The sequence below is a fragment of the Pelodiscus sinensis genome, chromosome 3, assembly GCF_049634645.1.
Source record: "Pelodiscus sinensis isolate JC-2024 chromosome 3, ASM4963464v1, whole genome shotgun sequence".
In the NCBI taxonomy this organism is placed as follows: Eukaryota; Metazoa; Chordata; order Testudines; family Trionychidae; genus Pelodiscus; species Pelodiscus sinensis.
This window is the reverse complement of record NC_134713.1, coordinates 181,222,799-181,235,397: the sequence shown is the minus strand read 5'-3', so window position 1 is coordinate 181,235,397 and position 12,599 is coordinate 181,222,799. Positions and strand designations below refer to the sequence as shown.

Here is a 12,599-nt window from a genome sequence, read left to right as displayed (position 1 = left end):
ATGAAATCATTCCCTGACACAATTAGGGCTGCTTTTTAAAACTATATGCTCTGTCCTACATTCTATATGGAAATATGGTGGGCCAGATACTCCCTTGGTGTAAATCAGCCTTTGAAGACAGTGGAAGCATCGCTAAATTACACCAACAGGCCAATAGTACACAGCCTATGCGCTATATTGATTGAAATGGCATTTTAATATGAGGCATTTTAATTGTCCTACTTGTTCAAGGTAAACTGGGGGAAATTGAACTCATGCAAGTTCTCTCTACCAGGTTAAATTCTGCCATAATCGGAACCCCAGTTGCACTCTTCACACAGAGCTACAGACCCTTCCAAACTACAACCTGGAGACGGCGAGGTAATTTCTGATATGTTTTTTCTATTTCAGCAAATACAAGCACATTTAGAACATTTGAATTTTAAACCATTTTCATTAGTCTTCAGCATGGGCCCCATTACTGGGGCCTAAATCAAAATCTATTGAAGACAATGGGAGACTTTCAGTTTACATTTGTAGGCTTTGACTCAGGCCCATAAAGGTTGGTTCCTTTGCTAGACTGATGGCATGACTTTCTACAATAGAAGTCGCTTGAACCGAATAAATGAGATGCACAGAGAACTAAGGCCAGGTATACACCAAAAAGGGGAGGGGGGGGTCAAATCAAGATACGCAACTCCAGCTATGTTAATTATATAGCTGGAGTCGACACACCTAGATTTGAGTTTTCCCACCATCCCCACAGTAGGAGGCCGACGGGGGCAAACATTCCTCTCAATTTCCTTTACTCTTTGCGGAAGCAGGAGTATCGGCTGCTGACAGGAATGCCCTCTGAGTTCGATTTAGCGAGTCTTAACTAGACCTGCTAAATCAAACTCTGGAAGATTGTTCACAGCAGCATCAATATTATGTTTAGTGAAGCTATGGCCTAAAAGACCAGGCAGTCTAAAAAAACCTTCCAAAGTGGTCGCAGAGGCTACGTCTACACTGGCCCCTTTTCCGGAAGGGGCATGTTAATTTCAGCTATCGCAATAGGGAAATCCGCGGGGGATTTAAATATCCCCCGCGGCATTTAAATAAAAATGTCCGCCGCTTTTTTCCGGCTTTTAGAAAAGCCGGAAAAGAGCGTCTACACTGGCCCCGATCCTCCGGAAAAAGCGCCCTTTTCCGGAGGATCTTATTCCTACTTTGCAAGGTTTTGAAGTAAGAATAAGATCCTCCGGAAAAGGGCGCTTTTTCCGGAGGATCGGGGCCAGTGTAGACGCTCTTTTCCGGCTTTTCTAAAAGCCGGAAAAAAGCGGCGGACATTTTTATTTAAATGCCGCGGGGGATATTTAAATCCCCCGCGGATTTCCCTATTGCGATAGCTGAAATTAACATGCCCCTTCCGGAAAAGGGGCCAGTGTAGACGTAGCCAGAGGGTTTAGGTTATATACCAAGTCTGAACAGCCTTCTGTCATCACAAAACAAAACAGGAACACTTGGGTAGCTCTGCAAATAGGAAGAGGTTATTTAGTCTTGTTTATCTGCCATGACGCAGTTTGTGCTGAATAGAGTCACATTCAGAATTGTATGATTGCTCTCCGGAACTGTATGATTAATATATTTAGAGTTATGGTGTTCGTAAGAGTAGGAAGGCAAATTGAAGGCAAACGTCCAGGGCAAAAATAGAAAGAAGTTTGTAAACAATGAGGATGGATAGTTTGATAGCTAGATACTTTACATGCCAAGTTAAAAGATATCTCAGAAGAATAGATGGTTAATTGGATGTTTCATTTAAAACAAGGCAAGTTAAAAATGAAGATAAACTGATATGTATTCAAATTTGTATAGACTAAATGGGGTGTTTTCCCTAGCGTTTTTCCCAATAAAGTAGGCTTAAATTGTTTGTTAGTGAATAAATTAGCTACTAATACATGAAGACTAGATCCTTAAGTGGTGTGCACATATGTATCTATGTGGACGTCAATGAAGCTTTGCTCAATACAGCTGGCTATTCCATCTAACTATACTTCTGATCATTATCTACAGATAGATTGTAATATGCTTAGGGGAAAAAACTATCTTCATTATATTGAACAAGGAGAAGCTGCCTGATGTACTTCTGTCCACATACTTCTGAATTACTGTAACCGGGTGTGCTCACCGCCATAGGTGCCTCCTGCTGGTCGCTTGGAAATTATCTCATTCAGCTGGAGTGCCCCTTTCAGCTGGGCTGTGTCTAGACTGGCAAGTTTTTCCGCAAAATCATCTGCTTTTGCGGAAAAATTGCCAGCTGTCTACACTGGCCGCTTGAATTTCCGCAAAAGCACTGACGATCTCATGTAAGATTGTCAGTGCTTTTGCAGAAATACTATGCTGCTCCCATTCGGGCAAAAGTCTTTTTCTGAAAAACTTTAGCACAAAAGGGCCAGTGTGGACAACAGAGATTTGTTTTCCGCAAAAAAGCCCCGATCGCAAAAATGGCAATTGGGGCTTTTTTGCGGAAAAGTGTGTCTAGATTGGCCATGGACGCTTTTCCGCAAAAAGTGCTTTTGCGGAAAAGCATCCTGCCAATCTAGACGCTTTTCTGAAAACTTTTCCGTTAAAAGCATTTCCGGAAAATCATGCCAGTGTAGACGTAGCTGTGGTGTCTCACCCACAGTTACCTTTTTCCCCTCCATGTACCCCCACAATCTGGGGTCATCCCCCTTTGGGGAAAGGGAATGTTTTTGAACAGGCAGGTATATTTCCCCATCACATTTGGGAGGCATTTCTGTAGCCGGAAAGCCTAGGAATCCTGTGAAGCAGCCACAAGAGCTACTTCCATGTTGATATGGCTCCAAAGGGCTTAATCCTGCTACTGATCCAAGATAGTGGTGTTGCACACGATATGGAAGAGCAGCAGCAAGATCTAAATGCACCTTCAGATTGCTGGTATAGTCTTCATAATTTAAAGATACTGATTTTGTGCATCCAGTTTTGTGCACATTCAAAAGTTAATCAGTACATGTTTCAGATATGAAAGGGGTATTTGTACTGACTCATAATATCCATTTTCATAAATAAAATGAGTATTTGCCCACCTTTTTAGTTCCATTCTGCTCTGCACAGACTGCACTGATAATGAGCCTCTTTGTTTGCAGATGGACTGCTAAGCTGTTTTGGGCAACTCCTTTCAATGCTGTTTGCTGTTGCCTTTGTTTTGATTTTCTTTAGATATCACACTGGTTATGCAAGAGATTGCAACTGCAAAACCAAGACAAAAAGGTCTGGCAAAGAAAATTTCTCGGAGAAAGGAGATCACTTCGAAAGACATAGCAGATGGGTTTTCACCCGAAAATATGTATGAAAGAACTCTGGAAGGCTTTGATCAGGATCAGCTACAATTTAAACACGAAAGCACAGTAATACGTGAACCTCAGCAGGCAGGATTAGAATTAGTTGAGCAAGAAACAGTCCCAGAGGATGTGCCTGATGGAGCTCAGATAAGTAAAGCTTTTGATGAATTGTGTAACACGGTGAGAGAGAGAATGAGATGCTACACGAGACCCGAGCCTAAGACTGACTTGTCTGCCAAAGGGCGCTATGTACTTGTCACTGGGGAAGCAAGTTATGACCACCCTTGCTTCTATTCTTCCTCCATTCCAGCTGGAGGTGGGATCATTGTTTCCACTAGCAATGGAAAGCTACCCAACGGCGGGGAAGTGGAGCCAATTCCAGAACTGCCAGAACCCTCTGAACCATCACCAAATGAGGAAGAAGTCCATAAAATGCAGCCTGAGATTGAAGAGGGAGAAGAACAGGGCAGAAAGTCAGAAGAAAAAGCTGAAGAGCTCGCAGAGCAGCCACACATCTCTGGCCCTGCGGCAGTACCTCCAGCTGATGTAGGCAGCCCTTCTGAGCCAGACGTATTTAAAAAGGCAGAGTATGACAGAGAAGACCAACGAGAAGGCCCGACATTCATAGAACCAAGCTTACCCAGTTCCATGAGCTATGAGAAAGTGGAATTGGTGGAATCCATTGAGAAATTTTCAGATGACAGAATTCAGACTTACGAAGAGACAGCTCTGATTGTGGAGACAACAATTGAGAAGACAAGCAAGAAGAAGCTAGGAGACAAAGGCTCTTAAGTTACATCATTTGATAAGCAACTTGTCTGGCACACTTATTAAATGATGTAATTATTTTCCCCCTTGCCCAGTGCTAACATAGTGAAACTTTTGCTGTTTGATATAAAACATTGATACAGAAATGGCCATTCTGTCTGGGTGTAGGTTCACCTTTAATATAATAATCACTAAAATTTCCTTGGGCAACTAGCAGCAGGTTCATTTATGCAACACTTCTTGTAGAAAGTAATTACTAAAACATATCCCTGTCTAAGCCACACCAAAGTAATATGTGACCACTACAAATTGACCCCTCCTCGTATATATTCCTCTAATGATGCTTTAGTTGCCATTAGTTTCCAATTTCTCAGACAGCTGCAAATGTTAGCTTGTGACATCTGGTTCATTGAATAAAAGCTTTGCATCCTAAAAATCAGTCACAGTGGGTGTGTGTTACTGTTAACATTAAACAGCAGCATTAGCAAAGCTATGATTAACTGATTAACAAACTGATTGACATGTTGTTGTCAAGGTCAAAGACAAAGCACTTTAGTTTTACAACTAGCCTTTGTTTGTACATATGATAGCAGAACATAGCAGTCATTTATTTTTAAGTATGTTGCCAAAAGAAAATTTGGCTGAATTTGTCATTAATAACTTACTACATATTATCCAGGCTGCTCATAATAAAATATGTAGTGATATCAAAAGAAACAAAAAGGGACAACTTTAAAAAAGAATGTATTAAAAGTCTTAATTCACCCTTTGCGCACACACAAACTTCCCATTGACTTCAAGGGGAGCAGGATTTCACTAGAGTATTCATTTGATTGTGTTTATAGTTAAGCAACTTGCATCTGATTTTTATGCCTAAACGTCTGCTGTTGTCCGGGGTTTTTTTATAGCTTCCATGAACGCTATTTAAAATTATGCCCATGGCAAAAATCCTATATTACTGAAGTACAGTGCACACTGGGATCTCTTCAGAGGCTTGCAGACACTTCAAAGATTGTTGGTTTGGGACACTATCTGTGCAAATTTAATTTTTTTCCCTTAAAATTAATTGCATTTTAGTGATCCAGAGTTTGAAACGTTCTATGTGAGTCTGCAAAATCTTACTTATGTGAGCAGTCTCATTAAACTCAATGGGCTTGCTCAAGCACATAGGGAGTGAAGAATTGTGGGACTGTATCTTGTTTTTGACACACAAGAGCAAATATGGTTATTACTATTACACAGCTTGTCAACAATTGGAATGTCTGTCCTGGGGGAAATGCTGATGTTTTCTCCTCCCCCCACCCCTTGAATTGGACAGATAAGCCAAAATATGGAAATTTTTCACACCAGGGAACAGGCCACATGTTTTTTATTCTGAAATGTCAAAACACTATTTCAGTTCAGTTGGATGTTCGCCTGCATCTGCTTGAGCTGCCTCATTTGAAGGGTAGCTTGAGTGTCTCACGTCTCCCATTCTCCTCTATGGGCCTGGTTGGACTATAATCTTTGGACTCCCGTGATGCACAGCAAGAATTCAGACAGAAGTGAGACCATTGTACATCATGGGAAATGTAGTCCCTATATTTGCCATAAAAACTGATGACAGCATGATGCTCTTGATGAATTTTTTTTTTCCATGGTGAACTTTTGATCTGTAGAAAACATTCATTTCCATAAAAAATTAATAGAAAATTCCCAACCAACTCAAATAATTACCCAGAACTACAAATGTAACATGAAATGTAAATGCTGCTTCCATATGTGTATTGCTTTCCTAGTATTTTTTTTCACATCTACATTAGCCAAATCCTGTTACATTTATTCATGTGAGACGTCCCAGCAATTTCAGTGTCTATAACCATAAGCAAAATGCAGGACACTGTAGCACTTTAAAGACTAACAAGATGGTTTATTAGATGATGAGCTTTCGTGGGCCAGACCCACTTGAGAAAGTGGGTCTGGCCCACGAAAGCTCATCATCTAATAAACCATCTTGTTAGTCTTTAAAGTGCTACATTGTCCTGCATTTTGCTTCAGCTACCCCAGACTAACACGGCTACATTTCTATCACTATTCTATAACCATAAAAATGTGTGCCTAAGTTGGGTATTATTTAAGGCTGTGGTTTAGCAGAGGATTTAAGCATGTTCTTAAGTTTAAGCATGTGAGTAGTCCTATGGAAGTTTAGGTTTGGGACCTAGACTTGTGAAGGCCCTAAGTCAGACAAAACATGTATTGAAAGGACTGAATTAAACCAGTGTATGTTCTTCAGCATTTATAAGGCCTTTGGGCTCTAGAGTGCACAAGAATCTACTTCAGCCTATCAGAATGTTCTGTATTTCCTAGGGCTTGATTCTATGTTCCTTGCAAGCAGTAATAAAACACATAGGCTACGTCTACATCGGCATGATCTTGTGCAAATACTCTTTAACACAAGAGTTCTTGCATTAAAGTATTTGTGCAAGAGAGCATCTACACTGGCATGTGCCTTTGCGCAAGAGATGTGCTTTTGCGCAAGAGCATCCGTGCCAGTGTAGACGCTCGCTTGTGCAAGAAAGCTTCAATGGCCATTTTAGCCATCGGGCTTTCTTGCGCAAGAAATTCACGTTGCCTGTCTACACTGGCCTCTTGTGCAAGAACAGTTGTGCAAAGGGGCTTATTCCTGAGTGGGAGCATCATAGTTCTTGCGCAAGAAGCACTGATTTAAAACATTAGAAAGTCAGTGTTCTTGCGCAAGAACTCTCCTCCAGTGTAGACAGGCAGCATGTTTTTGCGCAAAAGCGGATGCTTTTGAGCAAAATCATGCCAATGTAGACACAGCCATAGGCTTTGACTACACTGAAGGATTTTTGAGCAAGCAGCTTTTTGTGGAAGAGCTCTTCCGTAAAAACTTCTTGCTCAAAAGTGTGTCCACACCACAAAAGTACATTGCAAAAGTGATGTGCTTTTTGTGCAAGAGAGCATCCATACTTCATGGACACTCTTGCACAAGAAAGTTCTAATGGCCATAAGAGCACCTGTGCTTTTTGTGATAGGCTCTTTTTGTGCAAAAAAACCCCTGTTGAACGTCCACACACACCTTGTGCAAAAAGGAGTTATTCCTTGTGGGGAGAGGAATAACTCTACTGGGAAAAGCTCTCTGTCCTGTCGATTTACTGTTCGGTTTTTTTGCTCAAAAACGCACTTGAGGTGTGGATGTGCTGTGGGTTTTTGCACAAAAACCCTGTAGCATAGACATAGCCCGAGGGTATAGCGACACAGCAGGGGTAAACTCAAAATAAGCTATGCCACTTGAGCTCCGCTAATTGTGTAGCTTAAGTCGAAATAGCTTGTTTCACTTTTGGATGTGTCTACACAGCAGTTATTTCGAAATAGAGCATGCTTCCCCCAACTTCCCTTACTTCCCATACAATGAGGCTTACAGAAGTCGGAGTAAGAAGCCCATAAGTTCAAATTTATTTCAAAATAACAGGCTTGTTGTGTAGACACTCAGTACATTATAACATCAGTTATTCTGAAATAATGCTGCTGTGTAGACATAGCTCAGGGGACGCAAATCAAACTCGTCCCCTTAGTCTCTTCTGCCTACTATAGTCTCCAGGCCAAGAAGAACCATCAGTACACTTTTTCCTTGGGTGGGGCTTGATGATGCATTTTACTACCTAATCTACATTCAGTCTGTGCTTTTTATAAATTGGCATTTTTTTTAAACAGTAAAGCTCACATTCATATCATGTGATGATACTGATAAATTAATTGAAGCCTGAACAGTTAAAAAAATATAGTTCTAGACTAAGCAGCCAAGAAGATGACTAATCACATTTTACGTAAATCAATCTTAGTGCAGCATAATTGCTTCTTTAGGCCATTACCAATGAGGACTGGTTTGTGGGTGTCAAGCCTGCATTCACAAATACTGCATTCATTTAAATAACTTTTTTGCTATTGTCTTATTGTAGTGCTATGGCAGTGTATGTTATACATGCCTTTTTCCAAAGCGAGTTGTTACTTATACCTTATTATAGACAAGGCTCTCTAAATTTATACAGGGAGCTGGATTCTAGTTACCGTATAAAAAAGAAGTGTGGCTGCCTGGATAAATGAGTCCAGCTGAGTACAATACGTGCTAATGAGACCATATTTTTGCCTCAATATGAGTGAAAAGCTACTGATTGCAGAGGTCCAAGAAAAAAGCCCATCCCTCAAAATATGGCTGAAAGTGGCTTTAAATGGTGCACAAGGCTTTTGGTGTCACAGGGGTGACATTCACATGATGACTAAACTACATTTGGCTTTGTGGTCATTAAAAAAATCCCAAGTGAAATAAGTTCTATGTCCCATGTTGTCAGAAAGCAGCATGTGGTACTTATACTGAAAGTAATGCACTTTGGTGCTAGATAAAGAGTCAAGCCTGTGAGGTGCTGAGCTCCCTCAACTCCTGCTGGCATTAACGGAAGATGGATATTTGTTATTTCTTACGAGTCTGGAAGTGATATTAAAACATAGGAATTAAGCCAGTGTCTTTTATGAGGAGACCTGTGTTTTACTCTCTGGCGGTATGGCTACACTGCACGCTTATTTCAGCGTAAGCTGTTTCAAATGTCAAAATAGCTTATTTCAAAATACCGCATCTACACAGCACATGCCAGTCGATATAGCACTGAGCTCTTTTTTTTGAAATTGAGTGTCCACACTCATTGAACGCTGAATTGCATTTACGGCCACCCGGAAGCACTTCAGGAAGGACAGCAGTACAGCACTCTCATCCTGTAGCTGCTGCCTGAGGTGTGTTCTTAAAGGGATCCTCCCTCCACCCCGGAAAGTTGTGTCTCAGGCGCCTAGCTTTTGCCTACCTCCTTGAGGGACAGCAAACCTTTTCTCTGTGTGCTCTAATTGCCCTTGCAGACACCACAGCACTCCAGACATGGAACCAGGCCTGCCTTCGAGCAGTCGACGGCTCTTACGTCTCATGCTGCACCTCCTGCTGCAGTTTCTGCAGGCTGCCCTCATGGCTCTGCAGGAACAGGACCCCCCAGCTCATCGGGGGGGCACCTCCTCTCCTGTCTCCACATGTTGCTCATGCAGCATGATCCCTCCCCTGCACACCATGCACCACCGTGTCTAGCGCCTGGACACCAGTTCCGACTGGTGGGGCTGGATCACCATGGAGTGGTGGGCTGACCAGCAGTGGCACCAGAATTTCTGCATGTGGAAGTATGCAAGTGATTTACCCCTATCCTCACATGATAGGACACCCACCTGTGACCCACCATCCCCCTCCAGAAGTGGGTTGCTGTCACCTTCTGGAAGCGCACTAGGCCAGACAGCTACTGATCTGTGGGAACCAGTTCAACATGGGGAGAGCGACTGTTGGGGCCGTGCTCATGCAGGTATGATGCTCTTGTGCTATTGTCCCAGAAGGGTGGGGGATTACTGGAATGGGGTTCCCTAGGGAAGTGCAGGGGAGTGGTGGACGCGCCCTCCCCTGGAAGGTTTTTCAGTCCCACTCTCATAAAGCCTGTTAGGGGATTGGGTCAAGCTGGTGGTTGTTCCTGGTGTTGAGCTCGAGGCTCTCCCAAGGTCCCTGGCAACCCTGTGATTCTGTGTGTGTCTCCTTCTACAGGTGGTGCAGGCCATCAACACCATCTTGCAACACCATCAGGGTCGGGGATGTGGACATGGCAATCTGTATTGTAGGGACTGCAGCCTACCCTCTGCTCCCCCGGCTTCTGAAGCCCTACACTAGACTCCATCAAGGAATGTTTTAACACGAGGCTTAGCAAAGCCCATAGGTGGAGGGCGCCTTCAGCCATCTGAAAGGGAGGTTCCATTGTCTCCTTACCTTCCTGGACCTCGTCGAGCAGAACATCCCCCAAGTGGTGGTGGCCTGTTGTGTCCTGCACAATATTTGTGAAAACAAGGGGGAGACATTCCTGCCAGGTTGGGGGGAGGTGGGGCAGAGGCCGATGGGCTTGGCAGGGCTTTTGAGAAGCTGCACGTAGCTGCTATCCAGCACGCCCATCGGGGGCTGTGCAAATCCGAGAGGCCCTGAGGGAGAGTTTCACACAAGGATCCCAGTGACACATCCATGGGCCTCCCCTACAAGAAGCCTGTGCATTGCTTCTCTTAGCCTTTCCTCCCACACTCCTCCCTTCCCCCTCCTCCTACCCCTTTCTCTCGCCTCCCCTGCAAAAACATTAAACCACACTTTTTGTTTTTGAACAATAAACTCAATTTTTCATTTGTGGGGTATCTCCTCTCCGAGCCTTGGGTGACATCCTGGGAGGGTGATGCCGGCTCCAAGGCCAGGATAACCTCCTGGCTGGCGAGCATCGTTTCCACACTAACCTTGTCGTCCTCCTCCTGTATCTCCTCCTCCTAGCCCCGACCACACCTGGGTGGCTGATGATGGACGGCTCCACGAAAAGGGGGGGACTGGGACTGACCTCCCCTCCAAGGATGTGGTGGAGATGCTTGTACTAGGGGTAGGTCCGGGGTGCCATGCCGAGCGGGAACTGTGCTCCCTGGCCTGTGTGTAGCCCTGCCTCAGTTCTTTGACTTTCATGTGCACCTGCTCCTGGGTGCACTTGTGGCCCAGGCTTCCGGCCATCCACATTCCTGTGTCTGGTGCCGAGTTCCTGCAGGTTTGCTTCACCCCAGATCTCAACGAGATTCAGGAACTCCGCAGCAGACCAGAATGGTGCCCTTCTCTTTCAGCCACAAGCAGGGGCGTGAGGACTGCCTGGGGCAGTGCTGGCAGCTGTGTGTGGGGGGGGGGAGAGGAATGTGGGGGGGCTCAGCTGGAGCAGTGGGCTCAGCCATGGCAGCAGGGTCCTGCCATACTGCACGATGTGAGCAGAGCCTGCTTCGTGCCACAAGCCCTTTCTGCGTGCAGCTTTAAGAGCTGCGTGCCCTTCTGCGTGCAGCTTTAAGAGCTGCATGGAAAGAAGAACTACAGAGTTCTGATCTGTGTGGACAGAATGGTCACCAGGACAGTTGTGAGATTTCCTGGAGGCCTCTTATTTTGAAATAACTTCAGCTGCCTCATCTACGCATGCCCTATTTTGGAATAGGCGTTATTCCTCATAAAATGAGGGTTATGGAATTCAAATTAAGAAGCTCATTATTTTGAAATAACACTACCGTGTAGACGTACCCCAAGGCTGCGTCTCGACTGGCAAGTTTTTCCGTAAAAGCGGCCGCTTTTGTGCAAAAACGTGCCAGCTGTCTACACTGGCTGCTTGATTTTGCACAAAAGCACTGACATTCTACTGTCCGAAATCAGTGCTTCTTGCGCAAATGTTTTGACGTTCTCTTTCGGGCAAAAGCCCTTTTCCAGAAATGTTTTTGCGCAAGAGGTCCAGTGTAGACAGCTGAAAACTGTTTTGCACAAAAAAGCCCCAATGGCAAAAATGGTGATCGGGACTTTCTTGCGCAAAACCGCGTCTAGATTGGCCCGGACGCTTTTCCACAAAAAGTGCTTTTGCGGAAAATTGTCCGTGCCAATCTAGATGCTCTAGATACCAATCATGCCAGTCTAGACATAGCCCAAATGTATTATCTTTACCCTGACTTCCACAACAATGGAAATTGAGTAAATGGATTTTCTGGAATCATTTTCTGAGATCATTCAGTCATATTGGGCGACTACATACCTAGGTTTCTAACAACACCCGTGTCCTGTTTCATAGGAATAAAAGGGGAAACCAGGCAAACCCCCAGAAAAGACAAACATTTCTTATGCTTCAGGGTTTGGAACAGCTGCTATATGAGGAAAGATTAAAAAGACTTTTCAGCTTAGAAAAGAGGTGACTGAGGGGCGAATATGATAGAGGCCTTTAAAATCATCACTGGTGAGGAGAAAATAAATAAGGGAAAGTTATTTACTGGTCCCATAACACAAGAGCTAGGAGGTCACCAAGTAAAATTAATAGCAAGTTTAAAACAAATGAAGAATTTTTTCATGCAACGGCACAGTCAACCTGTGGAACTCCTTGCCAGAGGCTGTTGTGAAGACTAGGACTTTAACGGGATTCAAAAAAGAACTGATAAATTCATAGAGAATAAGTCTATCAATGGCTATGAGGCAGGCTGGGTAGGACTGATGTCCCTAGTCTCTGTTTGTCAGAAGCTGGGAATGGGTGACGGGAGCTGGATCACTTGATGATTACCTGTTCTGTTCATTGCCTCTCGGGCACCGGGCATTGGCCACTGTCAGAGGACAGGATACTGAGCTAGATGGACTTTTGGGACTCGGTTTGGCCATTCTTATGGATCAAAATGTGCATTTGAGGGATTTTTTTTAATGTTGAAGTGTTTTTCAAACAAAACTCCCATTCCAGTCTCTGTTCTGGATTCTGAAAAGCTGAACATTGCGTCCACTTTCAATAAAGCTGCATCTAATGAAGGCTGATTGTTCACAGGAAAGCAGGTGCTTAACTTTAACCTTTTAATAACCCTTGACTTGAATGGGACTCAAGTGCATGCTTGCCTTTGATCATGTGCTTAAGT

At 43.9% G+C, this 12,599-nt stretch overlaps 1 protein-coding gene across 1 annotated transcript in view; it reads left to right on the top strand.

Annotated features, from left to right (window-relative positions):
- The window catches only part of BFSP1 (beaded filament structural protein 1), a 53,289-nt gene extending 48,787 nt beyond the window's left edge, over nt 1–4,502 (top strand). Inside the window, exons 7-8 of the mRNA XM_006116388.4 lie at nt 275–360; nt 3,199–4,502. Of these exons, the coding sequence (XP_006116450.2) occupies nt 275–360; nt 3,199–4,112 (1,000 nt within the window). The 3' untranslated portion in view covers nt 4,113–4,502. The remainder of the gene's footprint in view (nt 1–274; nt 361–3,198) is intronic.
- The last annotated feature ends 8,097 nt before the right edge of the window (nt 4,503–12,599 follow it).